Raw genomic sequence first — 23,692 nt, 5'->3', positions numbered from 1 at the left:
ATCATCAAAAGGCATATCCATAAGGGATGCCTGCATATTCCCAAAAAACCCAGTGGATCTCATCCATACCTGGCAATGTACCATTGGTACATTAGGTCAGGGATGTTCTACAGAGTGTTAGCGAGTTATTAAAAAATAGGATATCTATTGAATGCACTGGAGATGTACCTATTCAAGCATCAAATTATCTGTCAACTAGTGCTGCCACATCCAAACCAGATACATAAATTAGGAATTGTGTTGATCTGGGAGATCTAATCAGAGGTGAAACTACATCACATTGTTCAGTTAATATTATACCTTAAAGGACAAGGAAATATAAATGGTGCTCTAATAAATAGTTAACACTATTTCATAGAAACAAGATGAAACCTCACAGCATGCAATCAATTTTTCCAAAATTGACTTGAAACATTTCACTTCACAGACACTATTGTGATGGTATTATATATCAGTAAATCAAATAAGACACAACTTACTGTGTATCCCACAGGAGTCTCTAGAGGTGTGTTCTGTTTCTGTTGGCAACTGACGTGATAGAACGTGAAAAGCAAGTGGTGATGGTCCGTTAACATGGCAGGGAGCTTAATCTTTATCTCTTCGTGGAAATCAGGAGATCTGTATAAGCAATATATTTTGGTAAAAAAAAGAACACATTTTCAATTTCCCCAACTTCTATTCAACATCACAAGAGCATGCAATGAACACAAGAGCTGCATTTTCCATATCACAGTTTAAAATTGTTTTGTTATATGACCAATTGGCCCGATGTTATCAACATGACTAACAAGTGTGATTTACTTGGGGGGTGAGGAGATCTCTTTTGTGGTTCAGAAGGTGAATGTTAGGGGATGACATAATTAGAACTCATGTTCAAACACAGAATGGCCAAACTCTGACCTTGACTGCAGGAGCAAGCAAGTGTGTTTTATACTTATTGTGCGCCATAAATTCTCAAAGACTTTTTTCTGGGAGCTCAAGACAAACAAGTTACCAACCTTTGGTAATGCTCTTTCTGATGCATATTCTATCGAAACATAGATATCTATCTGGACAGGGTCCTTTTCTGCATCACCTTCAGTTTCCTTGCTCCGGTGAATCCCACAAAGAGCTTATCATCCACACAATGGTCTTTTGTGTGGTCAATGTGGAAGCTCAAAACCTTTTTAGGATCAACCCAAAGGAGCATCTCCTTTACTTCTGAAGGGCGGCACAAAAACATTGGCAGAGGTAAAAAGATGTCACATGTTTGGGTAAGAAGGCTGCTGGGAACACAAATTAGTTCGGGAAGACAGAGATGCACGGTGGTTGCAGTGAGAGTGCCTAAAGTTCACTCAAGCGCTGCGAAGAGGTGATGGTATTCAGGAAACCCAGCTTTGGGCATCATTAGTTACACTGAGCAGCTGTGTACTGGTTCAAAGGCATGCACATAAGAAATGCCGCCGCTAGGTTCAAGTCCCACTGTGGCACAACAAACAGTTTCGGGGAAGCATACGAGTCTGACCTTTGATAAACACATTATAATTAGTGATTTAAATAAAATAGGTTGATCAGGCAAATACAAAAAGGCTGAAAGGGCATACAAAAAACTCTTAAGTGCTCCCTGCAAGGTCTAATTAAGGCCAATGGAGGTGCAGGTTGTGGAGACTCAAGTACCTCATGGAGTGGTAACTGGATAAGAGGCAACTGGTCATTCTCAGAGGTTTCGGTCACTAACTCTTACATGGTGTCCCTTGATATTCCTCAGAACTCAATGCAGGAGAGGTAGCAATGGGAACACATACAGAATATCTGTGCCTATCATAGACAGAAAGTATCTCTCAGTGACTTTCCTGAAAAGACACCAATTCGCAATAGTTTTGACACTACACATTCTCAACAGAGGCAAACAAGTCAAACCAGGGCATGCCCAAATATTCAAGGATGTTTCCTGCAATTTTGGAATTGAGATGCCTCAACATCTTCCCAGCTCATCTGTTCTGACATTCAGAGATCCTAATAGATGGTCTGTTACCAGAAATATGTTGTGCTGGTTCAGTCACCTCCAAAGACGTATGGCCTCCTGGCACACGATGCAAGACCCAACTCTCCCCTTCTTGTTGTGGATATGTTGTTTGTGAAGTCCTACACCAGACTTTTCTTGATGGATAGCAGGAAGGCTTTCAGGACTAGATGGATAGCTGAAGGCTCCCTAAGACAGAAATGGAGCAGGCTCTTTGTCGAGCCCAGAGGTCTTTGATCTCCACTGCCCCCTGGTGAAACCCAAACTCAATAGCGATGTATCTGTCACAATCGTAAAGCCTGGATGGGGAAGGGAGAGTAGCCACAGTGAGATTCACAGCCCTAAAATCTGAGGTTCCAGCGAAGGACCTGCATATGCAGTCAGAAGCTTTGGACAAGAAGAATGCATGAGGTTAGGAGTCCAAAAAGCCTCAGATCTGTCCACAAGGAGACCCAAGACTCAGAATGAAACACTGCAATCATATCCTGAACATCCAGGTCTTGCTGAAGCAGTGGAAAGGCCTCGAACGCAATGTGTCGAAGACAGCCCCAATGAGGGAAATCCTCTGTGTGGGGTTCAGGATGAGATTCGGCTTATTTATGAAAAACCAAAAAGTGTCAAGAGCTCAGTCATCGTCGTGGGGGGTGGCCAGTGACTGACTGCCGCAAGCCACCCATGGGTGGCCAGTCATTGAAGTATGGGAACATATATATCTCTAACTTCTGCAAAGGGAAAGCAACCACCACCATTATTTTACCGAACACTTAAGGGGCAGAGGTAAGAGGAGAACATAAAATTGAATATTCTCCGACCTCACTGTAAACCAGATAACATCTGTGGGACTGCAGGTCGTTTATTTGAAAATATGTGTCCTGCAGTCTCCTGTATCTACAGCAGAATTAATCTGAGGCAAGATGAGCATACGAAATTGGTCTTTCCTCAAAAAGGCTGAGGTCCATTATAGCACTGAAGCTTCTAGCCTTCTTCAGTACAAGTAGCAGTGCAAACAGCACCTCCCTACCAATCCAGCACCCTTTCAAAGGCACCCTTGAACAAGCAGAAAGTTGACTTCCATTGAGCAAGATCGTGGAATGGTCTGCTAGGCATCACTCTGATGCAAGGGTAAATAGAGCGGGGGAGAAATGAAAGGGTCCATTGACCCTTTGAATGATTTGCAAAAACCATCTGCCCGATGTGCTGGATCTCCAGCTGGTGAGGGAATGTCACATCCTGCCTCCTACCGGCAGAGTGTGGGTCTGTGAGAGAAAGTTAAAGTTACCTGGCAGCTGCTACAACAAGGGAATAAAAATTAGGAGAGCGGTTCCTGCTGGTGCAAAGGACCTCTGATACAGCCACGACCGCTAGCATTATGAGTGACTTTACTTGTCGACACTTGTACCACCAGACTTTAAGGCGTAGGATGTCTTGCCAAAAGGCGTAGGATGTCTTGACAGAAAAATAGGATCACTGGTGGCCAATATAGGTCACCTGACCAGAGGGTCTGAGCATGGCTTTAGCGATGCTTATAGAGAGAACATTGTTTAATGGCAAAAGTGTGTCATAAGATATAGGACTCGGCAGCAAGTCTTCCGTCCCTCATTATCATTGGTCTCGGTGGAACATTTTACATACCCTGAACTGCATCAGTGTCAGATCCAAATAAAGCTTCTAGTCTCTGATAGCACTGTCATCCAGGAATAAGGTGACCATTAGAGTCTGGTTGCACATTGACTGCTTGTGCTTTTGTAATCTTCCAGCATAGCATAGATCTGGAGCGGGCTGATAACATTGTTCAATGTGTGAAAGAGCTTTGTGATAGGCAGCTCTACCGGTCTGTTTTGGTCTGGTTTTGTGCACTAACACACTCGTCCCATTCTTGGATAATTGTAGTAACAGGGTACATATGCAAAATAATGGAAAATAAAATACAATCTACAATTACAATTTGAACGGTGGGTATCAATGAAACTGCTGGATTGTGTCTGACATCAACTGAAAGTTATGATATAGAAATTGTCTATAAAATGATCAAAAAAAGGATACAATGAACGCTACACAAACACCTTCCACACAAAGAAAAACTGAAAATGATGCATATGTTACCTGTTATGATAAACAACGCCTGTGTATGCTTCTTTTGAAAATTCTGGACAGCTTGATTTGCCAAATATTACCTAGATGAAAATACAAAGAGAACTAAAGAAATAGACAAACCAAATTGTTTTTCACACCATAATAAAGTATATGCTTAGAGTGTAGTTCAAATTTCACTGCGAAGAGAACTTTATTCGATTTTAGAAGCTTAGAAAAAGAAATGGCAGGGCAATATGCACTAGGGGAAATGAGCATTCAAACATAGTGCAGATAAACATGAGGAAGTGGGCTGTCTATTTTTCTGAAAATATTGTAATTGCATAAATCTTTCTGACCACCTACAAAGCAGTAGATGTCCTGAGGAAACAATAAAATAAAGACTGAATAATCTGGGTAACAAGTACACTTGTAATCCCATTTAAGGCCCAGACTCAAACATTGTTTCGCTCACGAATGGTAGGTTGACCTAAGGTTTTTTGGTTCCTTATTAGAGTCTTAAAAATCCTAGGAATTTTTGTGTCTGACAAACAAAAGCGATGCAGTGCTACTGTGCCCTAAAGCTTATCCCTAATCTTTTGTGACACACAAAAAAACTTTACAGAAAATGGTAGTGCTCCATTCAGGAAATTATTCACTTTTAGTACTGAGTACTCTGCTCCCAAAATATTATGGCAAGAAAGAGCTAAATGTTTTGCCTCAAGTAATTATGTTTGTTCTTCTCCTGTCTTTAGAGAAATCACGATAAAATTACCGAAATCTTACTTCAGTATTCTCATCCGTAACTTAAGTTATTCAAGAGCTGAAGATTATACTGTTATTGTTTAGGTAAATACATTATTGAACTATGTGCACCATCAACCATAACCTGATTATTAGAGAAGATGGCTGTCTATCAGTGGTAAGCCAGCACTATGGAACGCAGGGCCATCACAAACCCAACTACAATTACTCACATTCTAGAAAACAGCTAAACTCCATTATTAACAGTATTGCAAAACAAAACCCTAGGTGCATTGATACCTCCTTGTGTTTTAAAGAATCAAAAAGCTTTGTAACATCAAAGTGACTAATTACAATGTGATAGGAACATTGCCGTAGATATCACTCCAATGGTAATAAATACAAATTTAGATATATTTTTCTGCTGTTTATTTGTCAATTGCTTGTGACTGTTTCAAAAACTAAAAGACTTAACTGACCTCAGAACTTCCTAAACTAAACACAGTAGTTCTACTAGAGCTGGCCAAATGAAAACTGCACCAGGAATTCAACAAGGTCGAGGTTTCCTTTTATCTTTTAAATAAACTTTTTAAATTGAAGCAGGAAGGCGGGTTTCAGCTAATGGACAGCAATAGCTAGTGCTGAACTAGAAATTAATGTTTGAATAAGGTTCTGTGTGTCCTCAGCGCAAAGGGGAAATGTTGCACTTTATAAATGTCCTCACAAACACGAGCGTGGCCAATTATAAACGGGGTGTGTACATTAAACAGAGAATGATCAAGACAGGTCCACTCCAAAGTACTTATGAAATTTCCACACAAAAAAATCGATGTCAGACCAAAGAAAAAACTGACGACCAAGAGACAAAATACCAGACATGTTTTTTTGTGGAATCTGTACTCACGGACAGCAACAAAACATTCGATACATCCTTGGGAATTCAGAGTGGTGATATCCTATGCTCACAATATTTCACTTTCCCAAAAACAGGTGCTAGTAGCCTGTAGTGTATAGCAACGATTAACCAGTTACTTACTTTTAGTAAACCTCTTTCTGGTGGATAATCTATCTATTTATAAACAAAAAGATTCTATCAATGTGTGGTGATGGATTTTTAATTTTTTATCTTTTGGTGAAAAACATACGTGAATTGCGAACTAGGCTCTCTCTTGGAGTGACAAGACGAGGGCACTATGTGCTTTTAAAATACCCCTCACACACTAAGAATCCCTTAGTGTCATGCTTCATCATTGGGGTCTTCCCGTCCCTCTACGGGGCGGGGTGTGCTACGACCTACGGACTACGCGGGAGCACTGTTTTTTGTGACAAAGGCTATGTGACAGGTAGTGAGCTAATAGCCCTACCACACAAACCCCTTTTTAATGTTCCCAGCCAGAGAAGTTAATAAAATATATTTGACTACTTGCCAGGGAATTTTTAACTTTTTATCTTGCACTCACTGAATTAGGTCCCTACACTTCACTGATCACACCTGCATTGCACTTACACATAGCCTTTGTCACAAAAAACAGTGCTCCCGCGTAGTCCGTAGGTCGTAGCACGCCCCGCCCCGTAGAGGGACGGGAAGACCCCAATGATGAAGCATGACACTAAGGGATTCTTAGTGTTTGAGGGGTATTTTAAAAGCACATAGTGCCCTCGTCTTGTCACTCCAAGAGAGAGCCTAGTTTGCAATTCACGTATTATTTTTTCACCAAAAGATAAAAAATAAAAAATCCATCACCACACATTGATAGAATCTTTTTGTTTATAAATACTAGTCAGGAGGGTGATTCTATCATTACCTCTACACTCCCTCTATTGTTGTTTTGAGGATTATCTATCTAACAACAGATTCCTCACCTTGTGAATTTTCCTCAGGCATCAGACTGGATCAGGAAAACTCCCAAGCAGTGCTCTTGCGTGCTGGTATGTGTTGTAGAGCTACTCCATATCAACACTATTCCACTCTGGAACTGATGAACAGGAGCAGCATATAAGCACCACACATGCCTGCAGTTGTCAACTTCTTTCATCAACTCTTCTGCGCCTTCAAACTCAGAGCCCATCAGCGCAGTGAACCAAACATTATGCAAATCCCTACATTTAGATCATTTTAGACAGAAGAGCCCATATCACAAAACAGGGGAGGTGGGAGTGTGGCAAGGAATCTGAGGTTACAGTATTCACTGGATAAAGCATTACCAAAGGATGGTAAATTCTATTTCCAGATTCTTCAACTTGTGAATAGATTTCAAAGTAGTACGTACCAGGGTGATGGGTCTGTGGAATGGCTCAAATAAAAAGGCCCTATAGGACCAAGCGGGTAAATCGGCCATCTTTACAGACCTGAATGTTGAGGCAGTATTGCCTCGTGAAATGTGCATGGATGCCCACATAGCTAGCTGCCTGGCAAATATCTAGCAACCCCTAGAGACTGCCAGTGGCCGAGATTAATTGAAGCATTCCATCCAACACCTTGTTGTTTTTGTATTTGACCAATAGCTTGTATAGGCAATCCATGTCAAAGCAGTGGTGGTAGACTTGGCCCTGGTTGAGTGGACCTTTGGGCCTTCCGGAGGCTGCCTATTGGCTAATGCATAGGAGATCTTAATGCAGAGGACACACATTGAGAGATGGTCCGCTTCTGAACTGCCTTGCCCTTCTACGCCCCAAAGAACCCCACAAAAGAACTGATTGTCCATCTGATATTCTTTTTTTTTGTACTTTAAATTTTTCATTTCTGTACAGTACCGTACATAAAAAGCAGTCTACAATTACATGATGAATAATGCGTTTTGCCCATAGTTTTTTTACAGACATCTAGTGGTCACTAGCAGGAACAGTATTACATACATATTACAGAAAAATGATCTTGACAGGGGGAGGGCAGGAATGTGCCCAAGGCAGAATTGTGGCATACAGAATCCCTCCATGAACATAATATGGGTACCAGCAATAGAGGTGGCAACAGGGATTGTGTGTTGGCAGTGGTTTTGAGTGTAAATAATAATAAGTCTCCCACTGCTCCCAGCATCCGGATTTCCCCGAGTGACGCCCTGATTTGTGAGGACACGCACCTGATAGTGCAGCGGCCGGGCTTGGCTCCGCCATTCTGCAGCAACTCCGACCGGCCGGGCTTGGCTCCGCCGGTTGGACTCAACCTCCCAGCAGCCTCCAGGGGGAGGCGGCGACGACATCCACCAGCGCGCCAGGCGGCGCATAAAGCCCAGGCAGGGGCCGAGTCCCCTGTCTCCCACTGCTCCCAGCATCCGGATTTCCCCGAGTGACGCCCTGATTTGTGAGGACACGCACCTGATAGTGCAGCGGCCGGGCTTGGCTCCGCCATTCTGCAGCAACTCCGACCGGCCGGGCTTGGCTCCGCCGGTTGGACTCAACCTCCCAGCAGCCTCCAGGGGGAGGCGGCGACGACATCCACCAGCGCGCCAGGCGGCGCATAAAGCCCAGGCAGGGGCCGAGTCCCCTGTCTCCCACTGCTCCCAGCATCCGGATTTCCCCGAGTGACGCCCTGATTTGTGAGGACACGCACCTGATAGTGCAGCGGCCGGGCTTGGCTCCGCCATTCTGCAGCAACTCCGACCGGCCGGGCTTGGCTCCGCCGGTTGGACTCAACCTCCCAGCAGCCTCCAGGGGGAGGCGGCGACGACATCCACCAGCGCGCCAGGCGGCGCATAAAGCCCAGGCAGGGGCCGAGTCCCCTGTCTCCCACTGCTCCCAGCATCCGGATTTCCCCGAGTGACGCCCTGATTTGTGAGGACACGCACCTGATAGTGCAGCGGCCGGGCTTGGCTCCGCCATTCTGCAGCAACTCCGACCGGCCGGGCTTGGCTCCGCCGGTTGGACTCAACCTCCCAGCAGCCTCCAGGGGGAGGCGGCGACGACATCCACCAGCGCGCCAGGCGGCGCATAAAGCCCAGGCAGGTCCCTCCTCCCGCGAGGACGCGCGCGGGACGCGCCGGGCTAAGCCCGGGCAAAGGGCGGGCCGTCTGAGGCCGTCCGAGGTCGGACAAGGTTGGGTTGGGCCAGGTCCCTTATCTCGTGGTGTTCATGAACGTTGTGTTTTACATCTGGCATTTTTTGGTGATTCTCACAAGTGTGCATTGTAGACGCTGTGCTCATATTTTATCATGCCGGCCAAAAAGGCTGTTACTTCTAGTAATTCTATTGAGAACTATCTTGTCCAGGTTGTCGAAAGAATCAACAGTGATAGGAGATCCTCTCTTGGTATAGATCTGACTACCCAATCCTCCATTACTGATATTGATTTAGATGATCCTTTTGGTCTTCAGATTAACACCTGTTCTAACGGCGTAATGCCTGATCCTGCTCCTGATACCAGCATTATTCAGCCTAGTGGTATTGTAGCTGGAATTGTAGACCGCAGTATTGATGAGGCCTTGGTAGAGATCACTAATAGTAGCGAACCCTTGATTTCCCCCTCAGCTCCTCTCTTAGTTGCAGGGAAACGGGAGGGTCTGAGATCAGCTAAGAACAGAGTAGCAAACCCTCCTAGGAAACACTCAGAGGAAGAGGAGCTTGATCTGACCAATGAGGCTTCTCTTACACTTTCTAACGCCCAATTCATCAGATTATTGTCTTTGATTGATAATAAAATTAAAGGTGCGGTCAAACCTCTTGTCAGTAAAATAGACAAGTTAACATCTGAGGTTAACCGATTAGAAGGTCTATTAAAAGATACTGTGAGTGAGATGGATAAGATCCCAGAAAATGTTTCTACCAAGATCAAGGACATTCTAAGCAAACCACATACCATTGATAGCAGCGGATTGGTCTCTAATTCTGTCCCAAATCCTCAACTGGTATCTAGGTGCGACCCGGCTGGTGATGTTTCTAATGTTTTCATCCCAGCTCCCGACACTGAAGACAAAGCTGTGGGAAAAGGATCTTATGAGCTTGTAGTAGAAGCTTCCCCATTAGTACTTGTTCTTGCCAACGTACCACCATTGGCTCCCGATGAGAGGGAAACAACATCTTCCCTAATTAATAAGTCCTTATCGTGGTTGACAAACAATATGGTTATTTCTCCTTGGGGTAAGCAACAACTTTCAGAAGAGCTTGTTAAAGCGAGAAGGGTACAGTGGATCGGGGACAGAGCGAAAAAGTTTAAGGGGGAGTGTGTTGTCCTACATTTTTCCGACCCAGGGGTTTTACCTAACATTTTGCCCAACATTTTCCCACCACAACGGAGATCCACCTCAATTGTCCCACTGACTTTGGACTTCTTTTACCCAAGAAAGGGAAGCGGGCCAAATCCTAGTATTCTAAGAACTAAATGGAACATTGTGACAAAGAGGGGGAGAAAGGATGTTGCTTCAGTGGATTGGGGATTGGGGTTGGAAAATCGATTCTCTGCATTATCGAATCTAAATGCTTGCGACTGACAACCACTTAGTAGCAATTCTTTGATTTTGTCTGATTGTGACGGAGGTATTGTTGAAGGGGGTGGTAATGTTGTTAAAGATTGTACTTTGGGGAATTCCGCTCTGGAGTTAGCAGCCCCCATCAATGAAAATAATAGTGTGCAGAACTCCGGTGGTACGGAGAGTCACGAGATTATTATAAACCCTTGTTCTCCTAAGATACCTAGCTCAGGGAAGCTTCTGTCCTGGAACATAGCTGGACTATGTTCGAGGATGGATTGCGCTGACTGGTTGGGATTCATTAATAAATATGATCTTTGTATCTTTCAAGAGACTTGGGCATGTGACCCTATCTTTGCCCTGGGGTATATAAATTTTTATGTTCCTGCCACTAAGGGCCCTAAAGGTCGGCCAATGGGGGGCCTTACCATATGGATCAGGCAGTCTCTGAAAACTATAGTAAAATGTGTGGAGCTTGACCATAAAGATATTCAGCTTATCAGATTGACCAGTGATGCATCCATCACCATAGACATTTATAATGTCTATGTTAGAGGTGGTAGCAAAGGTAAATCAGAGGTTCTTTTGAGTCTTTTTAACTTTCTTGAGACTCATTCTGCAGGTAAAAATATTCTAATTGCAGGCGATTTAAATCGCACATTCGAACCCCTTATCACTGGCGACTCTCCTCTTGGAGCAGAGGAAGATAAACTTTGGAATATCCCCATATTAGAATTACCACCTATAACTCGCTGGACATCGGACATATTAGGCTTGAACGCAATGTGTCTTGAGCATGGGCTTCGAGCCCTGAACGGTCGAACTAAATCAGACCGTGTTCCTGCTACGACTTTTAACAATGGGCGTAACAAAAGTCGTATCGATTATGTCATTTGTAGTACGTCATTATGGTCATCTCTTAATGACATGATAGTGATTGCCAGGCCAGAAAGCGATCATGATCCTTTATGTGTCTCACACAAATGGTGGACACCTAAAGAAATTATTCACAACCTCCCAGATGAACTTCTGCCCCCAACGATTATACCATCTAACAATATGCGTAGGTTAAGGTGGGCAGGTGTTAAGGCAGACGAACAGACCCTTGTAAAAATAAGTGCTGCGGCTGACAAGGCAATCATGGCATTGGAGAACGTAGACGGGTGTTCACAGGGTAATAAGGATATTATAAATGCACATACTATTCTTTTCACGGAAGTCAAAGGCTTCTTTGTGAAACCTGTGAACAAGAGGGCCTGCCCTTGCAAATCAGCAAAATGGTATAACTCTGCCTGTAGGACGGCTAGATTAAATCTAGGAGCTGCAATTAAAGGTAAAAACCTGGACGAGATCCGTTCAGCCAGGAAGCACTACAAAAATTGTATTGTAAGGGCTAAAAGAGAGTGGGACGAAGAATATTGGCTGAAGTTAAAGGATGCAAGCGATCGTGAACATTCCAGACTCTTCTGGCATATTGTCAAATGGGGTCATGATAGGCCTCCAGAAACTCCCAATAACAACGTCTCGCATGATGCGTGGGTTAAATTTTTCAGTGAGCAGTACTCTTCCAGGGATCAACTTTTTAACAGTGCAAGTCCAGAGTACCTGTATGCAGATGATGACATCTTTGTGCAAAGTGAAGTACTGTCTGCCCTGAAATCTGTTCACCCTGGCAGAGCACCGGGTATAGACGGAGTCCCTGCGGATGTCTTTTTAAATGACACCGACAGGTGGAGCAAATATATCTGTCTCCTATTGAATCATATTGCCAAGGGAGCAGAAATCCCGGTATCATGGTGTGGTGCTGTTATTATTCCAGTTTATAAAAAGGGAGACCGTGCCCAACCTTGCAATTACCGCCCAATTAGCTTAATTGACACAGTACAAAAAGTTGTTGGACGTGTAATTATTAACAATTTGTTAGATTGGGCCGAGGAGCAGAATGTTTTATCCCCCTTCCAGGCTGGGTTCCGCAGGGCAACTAGCACTGTGGACCAGGTCTTCCGTTTTCAATTGATACAATGGAGGACCGTGGTACTGGGAGGATGCAGCCTTTATGCAGCGTTTGTTGACCTGCGGGCTGCATTCGACCTGGTGCCAAGGGCAAAATTGTGGGAGGTCCTTGCAGCTCTAGGGGTCCCAAAGATTATTTTAACGATGATTATGAGACTCCACGAGGGCACTTATGCCAAAATTCAATGGGGTGGCTATGGCAACGATACTATTGATTTTCCAGTTGCCAGAGGCGTCCGTCAGGGTTGCTCAATGGCACCAACGCTTTTTACTCTTTTTATTAATGGAGTCGTTGCCCGCATGCAATCACAGGCAGTGGATGCCCCTTCCCTTGCAGGTGCAAAAGTCCCTATTTTAATGTTTGCTGACGACACCCTAATTTTATCAAAATCCCCCAGCGGTCTCCAAAAGGCTTTGGTAATTTTTGACAAATTTTGTAGCGACCACGGCCTGGAGGTCAACGCCGATAAAACAAAGCTCATGGCTTTTAATCCATGTAGAAATTTTAAATCTAAAATAACCATGAGTGGGCGTTGCCTCGAAGTAGTAAATTCTTTTACCTACCTGGGTATTCATATTTCAAATGACAACAGATGGAACCAACATATAAACATCGCAGTTTTAAGACATAAACAACTGGCTGGTACCATCATTAAGGAGCACTATAAATCTCTGACAAAACCAATCAAACCTCCGTTGATCATATACGAGGCCAAGGCCTTGGGGTCAGCCCTGTATGGGGCTGAGCTGTGGGGTCAAGAAAATCTTATGGACCTTCAGGTCTCAGAAAATAATTTTCTTCGTAAACTCACAGGTACCCCTCAGAGTAGTCCCCTTTTGCCTCTTAGATATGATCTCGGTAGGAAAGAAATATCGGTAATGTGCAAATTACGTCCAATATTATACTGGCGTAGAATTTGGACCACCCCTGAGTTGTCACAATATGCAGCTGGGTTTGCTGATGTCATCAAAGCAGACCGATTTCACAAAATCAAATGGTTTAGATTTTTAAAAGCAGCATTAGGCGAACTAGGGTTAGTTGAATTGTGGTGTGACCCAACTGGGTCGTCCTTCCCAACTAAGGAATTTATAAAAAATCTTTTCTGGGAACAGGTAGAAAACAGGAGCCTTCTTAGTAACAACCATGGGTCTATGACGGTTATTTTTCTTGAAGCTAAGCTCTTCCCCATGTATGAAATCTATTGGGATTTAATAACGAAACCCATGGATAGGAAACTGTTTTTCCAAATGAGGGCTGGCTCTCTACCTCTGTGTAATCTAACTGCAAAATGGAGAGAGGGAAGTCCAGCTCTATGCCCAGTCTGTGGGCAAGGAAAGGAAACGTTGGGTCATTTTTTGTTCTCTTGTAATGCATATTCTGTTCCTAGACGTGTTTGGTTGGCTCCTATGTCTAGAAATCTGGGTACTAAAAGTAGCATGGTAGCTTTACGTATAATAAAAACAACCTCCTTAAATTGGATCACTATAGCGACCGCAAAGTTTTTGGGGTGGTCGTGGGTAATCAGGCAGAGATTGCTAGTAGGGTAACTACTCTCTGCTTATTGAACAGAGATTGCTAGATCATCTACTCTCTGTTCCCCACGCGGGGTGTCTGATCTGTTTTAACTTATTTTGACCATGTGAATTTTGCACTTTTTGTCAATATATAGTTGATAAATGAATTTTTTAATCCTCTTTTAAAATGCTTGTGCTAAAGTCATATTCGAAACTGTAATTTAATTGTATTTTTATTATGTGTTTGTTTGTCTGCTTTTATGAGTAATACTCGAATAAAGCACTTTTGAATTGAATTGATAAGGCTGCAGTGGTTGCCATATGTAACGGGACTTAGAGTTGGGTGGCTGCAGAGTAGCATAGAGCTTGCTGTTCGTTTACAATCTAGTCAGCTGTTAAGACATGTGCTTCTAGCAGGTGATTGCTTGTTGCCTCATTGTATAGCAATTTCTTTTTTGGCAAGTAGTAAGGCAATGGCAGTAAAACGGCGTGATGTAATAGGGATGTCATGGACATATTCCAAGAGTGGAGGGAGGCTGTTGGGTTGGACTGTTCCCATGAAACACAGGGTCAGACTGATTGGCATATGGCCATGTCTGAACTGGGGTGGCGGAGTGAGCTAAAGAATGATGATGGATTAAACCCAGATCAGTTGACTGGGGGTGAGTGCTTGTAATGTTGAACACTCCGTCCATCATCTCCTTTGGTTTTGCTAAGTTTGCCCTAAGTTGGCAGGGTATGCCCAGACGTGGGTCCCTTGCTCACTTTGCCACTGGATTCAAGATAGCCTGGCTGATGAGGGTTATGAACCTGAAGCCGGTCCCAGGATGCTTATTTCCGGTCCAGGGAAGACATGGCTTAGCAGTTTGGGCTGGACTGTTTCCATGAAGCACAGGGTCAGACTGATTGGCACATGGCCATGTCTGAACTGGGGTGGCGGAGTGAGCAAAAGAATGATCATGGATTAAGCCCAGATCAGTTGATTGGGGATGAGTGCTTGTAATGTTCAACACTCTGTCCATCATCCCCTTTGGTTTTGCCCCATATCCCAAGAGTGCCAAAAGTAAGGAGGGTTCAATGGTGAGTTGAGTCAAAAGTGCTAAAAAAAATATCTTGCCAGTATGATGCTATCTTACTATGTCAACGTCATATGGGCAAAGCCAGCAAAAAGGGAGTAACATTTGGGACAAGCGAGTTGGATCTATACAATGTAGTTTAGCTGGAGTAGGATATGCCCACTAAATAAATTTGAATTGTAATATTTTATTGCGATTATTAAGGGATACTAATTGTGTTTGTGCACAGGATTTATACCATTGAGAGTCGGTTAAGGGGCGGCATAAATCCTGTTCCCATGCAACACACAGCTTGGCATCCTGGTTAGGGAGTAAGGCCAGGCTCGCGTGATAAAGTTTAGAGATTTAATGATCCCCGTCAGTATCTTTTATAATCAGTGTCAAGGGTGGGTGTCATCTGGTTCTAAGAGGTAGCTGTAAATCTGGTCTCTCAAGTGCCCCCTGCAGTTGCTTCATACATATTGGTCCATCAGGGGGGCATCCTGTATCTTATGTTTGGGAGAACATATGTCTATTGGGAAAGTGGTCCCCCATTGTACTCAAGGAGTGTCTAGTAATGGAGTGTTGGACCAAAGATCTTGCGTGATTGGCAGCCAAGGGTTGGCAGCTAAGGGGAGAGCTGGGGAATAATAAAAAAAAGGCACCCGTCATACTTTTAAGCTGCTTCCAGGCCCAACTATTTGTGGGTACAGTTTGGACATCCTGCAGGTCGTGTGGCAAGCCAGAAGGCAGTATTGCTGCCAACGGAGTCAGGGAGGACAGATCAATCTCAGGCTTGATGTAATGTATCTGGATGGTACCAGTGCAGAGCAAAACTACATTGTGCCACTTGATAATAAAGGTGGAAGTTTGGAACGCCAAAGCCACCGGGCTCGTATGAGAGGACAATTGTGTCCAAGCTGAATCTCTGTTGTTTGCCCCCCCCCAAATGAGACGTGAGAGGGTGGTGCGAAGCATCGCAAAGAATACATTAGTTAGTGAGATAGGGATATTATGAAAGAGATATAAAAAGTGAGGCAAGACTACCATTTTGATGATGGCTATACTGCCCACCATCGAAAGAGGAAGGAATAACCAGCGCTCTACTCTAGCGTACAATTTATCCACAGCTGGGCTGTAATTAAGGCATATCACTTTTTCTTTGTGCCTGTGGATATGTAGTCCCAGATATTTGGTAGAGGCGTTGCACTGCTGCAAATAGAATTCATGGTCAGTCCTACTCGTCGCTGTAGTCAGGGGGTACAATTCAGACTTTAGGGCTCCATACCGGATTATATCCAGCAGGATGGCTACCATATTTTCGCTCAGGAGCCGGACATAGAGGATGATATCATCAGCGTAAAGTGTAATTAGAACTGGACCAGGTTTAAACTGCAGACTCCTGTGGAGGTGGTGTGCCTGTAAGTGACGTATTAGGGGGCCTAAGGCTATGATGAATAATTGGGGTGACAGTGCAATCCTGTCTAGTTCATCGTGATAGAGGGAAAGGAGCATTTAGTGTTCAATTTCGGTGAATGCGTGCCATGGGCTGCATATACAGTGATGTAATAAGGGCTGCAAAACCCAGAGGGAAACCCATTTTGCACAACATGTCATCCAAAGATTCAATTACTTGGATTATTTCTTCTAACATGAATGGCTCCCCAAAAAATTGCTGGTGCGCGGTACTAAGCCACACCATGGCTATTTCTTCCAGGTATCTAGTGCCGTCAGTTGTATCCTTGGCCATACGAAAATTTTACAGATCGGTGTAGCAAGTAAGTATTTCACCATTAAATACAGAGTGCATCGATGACATATGTGCCATCCGATCGTCGGAAGGCGGTTATCTAAGCTTGGCCCCTGGGGAGTTGTAGCATACTAGCCAGTGTGCGACTCAGCCCATCTCCCTCTCCATATCTCCTGGCCATTGCATACTTTCCCAGGTAATGAACTTCTCTCTCAGCCAACTCACAAAATTCGGCCAACAATGAGGCTCGGTGGCGTAAGTTTTTCGGTGACCACTGTGATGTCTGTGACAGGTCAATCTTGGCTAGCTTCTTCTGAATATGAAACAGGGTTTTATGCAAGTCTCTCAGAAACCCTGCATTTTTGGATATATAAAACCCTCTCAAATATGTCTTGAAGGCCTCCCACAGGGTGGCCCAGGAGTCAACCGTTCCTTTGCTCATTTCAAAATATTCAACTATAGCAGTGCGGAGCTCTGTCCGAAATAATTAATTTTGGAACACCATCCCGGGGAATCTCCACTGTTTTTCAACCCCCCGCTCTAGGTATATGTAGCTTCAGGAGTGGTCTGACAGTGTGCAGGGAAGATGTGATATGGAATTGATCCATGGAGTAAAGGTGGGCGCAAGGAGCCAGTAGTCAAGGTGGGTCCAGGTGTTATGTTGTGCAGAGTAAAATGTGTATGCGGGTTGGAGGGGGTTTTGCTGACGCCAGACATCGACTATGGCATGGGTGTTGCAAAGTTCCAGTAAAGCGCGCCGAATGTGAGGTTTGGTGCTCGGGTATGAGGTGCTATCCAATCCGGGGTTAAACTATATGTTAAAACCTCCTTCCATACAAATATGCTCCGCATCCACCAGTCAATCTGTGTTTGTAGGTGTGGATACAATTCTGGGCTGTCGGTGTTCAGCACATACATGTTACTTAACAGGATACTATAGCCTAATAGTTGGCCCACTACTAATAGAAATTGTCTCACCGATAATTGGAATGGCATTCGCTTATTTATAGTATGGAGACACCTCTTGCATATGTGCTATAGCCAGAGAAAAAACGGTGTGACCCCCATGTGGATGCGAAGGCTAGTGGAGGAGCATATTCTTTGGTGCAAACAATATGAAACCTGTGTGTTCTTTCGCTGTTTCGGGGGTTAAGGTGGAGCAAACATTGAAAGGCTGATGGCTTGTCCACCATCGAAAGACAGTACCACCTTCAGTAGGAAAACTGCTGTTCTCCTTTGCTCAATTGAATTTGGGCAAGGGTGTTATCAAAGAAAAAATGTTTTATAGGAAGGTTGGACCAAAAGGGCCAGCAGTTCACTCACCCGCCCTGCAGAAGTTATTGCAACCAGGAAGACTGTTTTAAGAGTGAGTAGGCACAATGAACAAATGGGCATTGGTTCAAAAGGGGTACACATTAAAAACAAGAGAACCAAATTTAAGTTGCACTGTGGCATCATGAAAGTCTTAGGCGGATACATATTTTAAAACTTTTAGGAAACACATCATAAATGGGGATTTTAATAAGAGTGATTGGTCCGACAAACGCAAAATAGCAGACAGATAACCTTTAACTGCACCCAGAGTAAGTTCTTGCCCAGTGGTATAACCAGTGTGTGATGGGGCTAGTGTAAGGAAGCACATGGGCTCTCTGTCGTCTGTTTGAATTGTAAAATACAGCAATAATCAAGATATAGTGGGACCCTCAACCCTCTAGGCACTGGTGACACTGCACCTGCTGCACCACTGGACAATACACCTCTGCCAGCTAAAAACAAAGCAAACACTAACACAGCCAACAGTTGTGCCTCAAACAGATCCAACTGATGGGCAATGCACCAAGCCACAAACTTGTAACAGCATCCAACAAATTTCCTTAAAGGACGCCTGGTTGCCATGATGACATTGATTATCTCAGGAAGAAGGCCAACCAGAATCAACTGTTGTAGTTCATTCTCACGCATGGAGGAACAGGTTGCGCAGGCTCAGGTGGCAGCCTGATCAAAGGATGGATGCTCAAACCCAGAAGGTCCGGGTACCACACCCTCCTGGTCCAGTCCGGACCCACTACAATGACTTGGGCCAGGTCGTTCCTGATCTTCTTACGATCTCGGGGTAGGAGAGGTAGCGGCAGAAAGGCATACAGGATTTGTGTACTCCACTGCATTCAAAATGCTTCTCCGAGAGAGTGTTCTTGGGAACTCAAGCATGCTAACATGTTGACAGTGCAAGTTCTGGCGAAACGATAGGGCCAGGGCTCTGCCCATAGTTGGATGATGACTTGAGCCATCTCCAGGTGTAACTGCCATTCATGACTGAGTTTCTCTGCACTTGCATTTAAAGATCAAACTAGGTGGTTTACCAACAGAGATTACCTGATGATTCAGCCAGCTGCAGAGTCAGAAAGCCTGTTGGAACAGGACCCCACCCGCCCTGCCTGTAGCAGTGTCACATGGTAGTTGTGTTGTCTGGGAGAAACTGCAACAGCCACACTTGATGGAGGGTTTCATCGACCATAAATTCACCTACAACTCCAATAAAGTGATGTGAAGCCAGGCCTCCACCAGAGATCACAGTTCTCTTTTATCTACTTCTCCAGGATGGCCTTCCCAACCCAGTAGAGCCACATCTGTTACCACAGGCAACTCTTGGTGGGGCAGGGAGAAGTTGCTGACACAGGTCGAGCTGAGGTCGGGAAGCCACCACAGAAGATCTTTTGCAGTGTCCTCCGACACCGTGATGGAATCTGACTGGTTCCTCTAGTGCTGGACCTCTGAGACTTCAGGTCCTAAGGCAAAGCTTGCAGGTGCCACTTGTCGTGGTTGGCTATGCATGAGGATTGAGGAGGCAGCAGGCTCAAAGGTCTCAGAGTCATCCTCAATAAAATATAGGCATTATAGCCCATATGTCCTGTACTTACTGGTCTGGAGTAGACTCAAGACTGCACCATATCCAGAATGGATCCGATGAAGGAGATTTTCTGCCAAGGACTCAGGTATGACTTCGGCAGGATACTGAGAACCCCAAAGATGTTAGGAGTTTGCCATCATCTGGAGGTGGTCCCTGAATAACTGTGGCGAGCCCACCCTCAACAGCCAGTCATCAAAGTAGGGAAGATTGGTACCTCTGGTCTCCAAAGATGAGGAGTGACCACCGCCATCACCTTAGTGAACACCCATAGGGCAATGGTGAGGCTGAACGGAGCACAGCAAACTGGAAGTGTTAGTGACCTACCATGAACCACAGGCAGTGTTTGTGGGTCTACTGGATGGTGATTTTTTTAAAAACAAAAAAGCCTCCCAGCAGGTCTAAAGCTACACAATCCACTCTACAGGATCCAAGGCAGAGAAACCCTGGGCTAAGGTGAGCAATTTGCATTTGTCCTTGACATAAAAGAATTGAGACAATGAAGATCCAGGACAGAGACCTCCATCCTTCTGCAGAACAAGGAAGTAGCAATAATAACACCCAGTTCCTGCTTCTGAAACGAGTACTCTCTATGACTCATTTGACCAAAAGGCCATGCACTTCCAGGAATAAAATAAACATGTGGTCCCCTGAAAAGTGGGCTGAACTAGATGGCAGATGCAATGGATCAAAAAGGAATGGCAGGGCTTAGACCCGTTGGACAATGTACAGGACCCCTTTTGCTGGATATGATTTGTTGTCAGCCCTACAGAAAGTCACTGATCCTTGCTTTTACTGGGTATCTGTTAGCTGGTAAGGTGCATAAAGGGCCTTGGAGGTTGTGGTCAGAGGAGTGGAAGATTAAGGTGTAAGCTGCTTCTGGGAGCCAGGTAGCTGTTTGTTGGTCCCACAGCCTGACTTTGACAGGGTTGGGAGGCCTATTGCGTGGAAGGAGGAGCAAGCATTGCTTGATACACCAAACCCCTGGCATATCCCGAAGAGGACAAGATTACTGGGAGTTACCTGACAAGAGCTGAAAGGCTCAAGGAGCGTGCCTTCGCCAGGCTCTCCGTAAAGTGCTCTACGGCTGAATCATATGGCACATCAAGATCTGAACGTGGCCACAGTCAAGGTTGTGATGACACTGGTTCAAAGTTGGGCACCACAATAGGTTGCAGGTTTTCGTCTAGTGCCAATGTCATCAGTGCTAATGTCGATGCTTGAGGAGCCAGCAACAATTTTGGCAAAGGTCCTGAAGCTAGCACATAACATTAAACAGGTTCAAGAGGCCCAAAAGTGCCATGGGTGAACCTGTCAATTGCTGCCTGACTGGGAGTCCCTGCAGATTCTTGGGGCCCAAAGGTACATCACAGGAAGCAGGATGTGCAGCATAGCCTTATGAAATGCCTCTATCTGGTGCAATGTTGCCTTTGGACTTGAAAACTTGGAATTACAAATGAACCAGAGATGGAATCTGCTCCTCAATGGCACAGAGAGAGACCTGGTGGCACAGTGATGCTCTTGCGCCTTCTCTGGAGCTTGAGCTTGGTGGAAAGGGACTTGGATGTCTTGTATTTCTTCTTCGACTGCAAGGAACATCTGCCCAGGGAATTACTTTGAAAAAGTGCCCTCGCCTTTGACCTGGAGTGGGAGCGTCACAGACCCTTAAAGGTGTTTTGTCACATAGAGCTTGTTCTCATGCTCAAAGATGGCCTTAGGGTTCATCTAGATACAGTTGTTGAAGGCCTTGGAGTCATGTGAAGGACCTAAACACCAGTGGCACACCTCATGGGCATCAGTCACTGACATCTGTTTGCAACAGTTCTTACAAGAGTAAATCCTGTTTTAGATTTTGACATTCCTTACACACTAGAATTCTTTTGAACAGAAATCTCTTCACAGAGTGATGAAAGAAGGAACGGTGCTTTGGATCCGCTTCTGAAGGTGCGGAAAGAAAGGAATTGACATCAGCATGCATGGGTGGCGCTTATATAAAGCTCCGTTTATTACTTCCAGAACAACATTGTGAGAAAGTGCCATCTTTCTTGCCTTGGTATGCCCCCACTTTTTCCTGAACTGCTGATGTACTTTGACTGAGTGTGCCCTGGGTCCCTGCCAATCAGGTACCCAGGGCCTGTGTTCCGTCCCCACAAAGAAAAGCTATGCTGAAACAAAATACCCAATTGGCATCTCTGGCCCCCTGTCAGTCCCTAGTAAATGGTACCCTAGGTAAACATGGCATGGTGACCAGGGAAGACCCCTGAGGGCTGCAGCACTTATTGTGCCACCCTCAGGGGCCCTGTACCCTGGCACCCACACACTGCCTTTGCCGGCTGAGTGCCTAAGTACAAAACTAAAGCAAGAGTCGACAGAACCCACTGCCCTGGCATACTTCAGTCACCCCTCTAGCTGGGTGCCCTATGCCAGAGGTGAGGGCCCAGATGCATGAGCCCTGTGCCCCTACAGTACCCAGGGCCATTCCTGGGCACTGTAAGTGCAGTGTTGCCATTTAAGAGTATATGGTGCTGGGAGGTTGTCATTCACGAGCTCCACAGCACCATAATGGCTTCAATGAAGACTGACAAGTTTGGTACCAAACTTCTCAGCACATTAAACCCGCACTGATGCCAGTGTGGGATTTAATGTAAAATGCACGAGAGGGTATCTTAGAGATACCCTCCAAAAACCCGAACCTACAATCCCTGTCTGGGCTGAGTGGCTGCAGAGGCTGCCACACAGCAGACATGTTGCTGGACCCCTGGGTGGAGAGCCCCCCGCTCTCCTGGGTCTGCAACAAAGTACATCCTGGGCGAGGTGCTGCATCTCCTCCCCCAGGATGGACAGGGAGAAGCTTCAAAGGCATACCGCCTCCGAGAGCTTCCCCAGACCATTGGCTGTACCCAGCAACTAGCCCCCCACCAGTCCTACCCCCACTCTGGCGGGAAGACTGTCGGGAAAAACTATGTCAGGAAGGGGGTGTGCCAACCTGTGCCAACTCCACCCCTCAGGTGGAGGAGGCGAGGTGAAGCACGACCCTGGGCTCCGGCCATCTTGTAGATGGGGAGTCCTGCCCAATCCCAGCTAGGCTCCTGCCCCCCCTCCCACAGGAGAGGAGCAGGCTAGGTGGTGTACTCAGCCCAGGACAGGGACCCATTGGTTTCTGCCCTTGTCCTACCTGTAATGCCCCTAAATTTAGTATTTAGGGGCTCCCTGAACCTTCCTTCCTTAGATCCCGATATCAAAAGAAGAAAGAAGATCAAGAAGAAGAAGACCCGCCACGCAGCTGCTAACAACAGGACAACAACAACTGACTTAGCCCCAGCCCTACCGGCCTGTTGATCCTAGAACCTGCTTGTAACCCGGTGACTAGTAATCAGGACAGCAAACAGGAAAGGGACTGGTGGTCTTTTAATGAAGACTTACTTAATCCTTCCTCACAGGACGAGCACTGTTCATGGCGAGTACCTCCCGATGACCTGCAGGTCGGCCCCTTTAACTGGCAGAGTGAAACGGACGTAGTGACAGCCCACCGTGACGTGTCCTTCCTCACATTGGATAAGAATCCGGAACGTGGGGAAACGGCGTGTGACGTCACCGGAATTGAAGTGCAGCAAGAGGAGGAAGACGCGAAGAAAGAACGCCGGGGAGGAGAAGAGAAGAACGCCCAGCCAGGACGAGAAGCAGATGAAGTCGGGGAAGGCGAAGCGCTGCTTGCTGAAAAAGACGAGCCAGGAGGCCAACGGGACCACGCTGCGCCACACTCCCGAGGGAGGAGTGTGGCTCCGACAGGTGCGTGACAGGTTCTCGAGCTGGGTGGGACGGAGGGGATATCGGCCCGCAGTAAAAAGACCCTCTACGTCCTAGTATCCTGCACACCCCCTCCCTACCCCGTAAAATACTTCCCTCACTTCATTGCACTAAAACGCGGTAAAAGCTTGTAACACGAGAAGGTGTCCCTCACTCCCTGGTACCCCCCTGAAGAATATTAAGAGGACGAGAAAGTAATCGGTCCTTTTCTTTTGTTTTATTTTGTCTCCCGGAACCCTGTGAGAGAGGCCCCTTGGGGAGCAGCGTCACCCGGACCCAGACAGTCCTGGAAGACAGTCTTCACACCAGCCGACACCACGGATACTGCCGAGTTCGCTAAAGAGAGACTAACTTTAAGACAGAAAAAGTTGTATGGAAAAATAAAACCAGCTTTACCCAGACCCCGTGTCCAGCACATTCCTGACCCCC

At 45.6% G+C, this 23,692-nt stretch overlaps 1 protein-coding gene across 14 annotated transcripts in view; it reads right to left on the bottom strand.

Annotated features, from left to right (window-relative positions):
• The window catches only part of DOCK7 (dedicator of cytokinesis 7), an 870,736-nt gene that overhangs the window by 404,067 nt on the left and 442,977 nt on the right, over nt 1-23,692 (bottom strand). For all 14 annotated transcript variants that reach the window (XR_013603568.1, XR_013603571.1, XM_078669468.1 and 11 more), the window contains 2 exons: nt 4,106-4,176; nt 480-618 (listed from right to left, as the gene is read on the bottom strand). Coding sequence is in view for 12 of the 14 variants with exons in the window: in XM_078669468.1 (XP_078525594.1) it covers nt 480-618; nt 4,106-4,176 (210 nt within the window). In the remaining 2 variants the exon portion in view is untranslated. The remainder of the gene's footprint in view (nt 1-479; nt 619-4,105; nt 4,177-23,692) is intronic.

This window comes from Lissotriton helveticus, chromosome 1_2, assembly GCF_964261635.1.
Source record: "Lissotriton helveticus chromosome 1_2, aLisHel1.1, whole genome shotgun sequence".
NCBI classification, from domain to species: Eukaryota; Metazoa; Chordata; class Amphibia; order Caudata; family Salamandridae; genus Lissotriton; species Lissotriton helveticus.
This window is presented reverse-complemented; position numbering and strand designations above follow the sequence as displayed.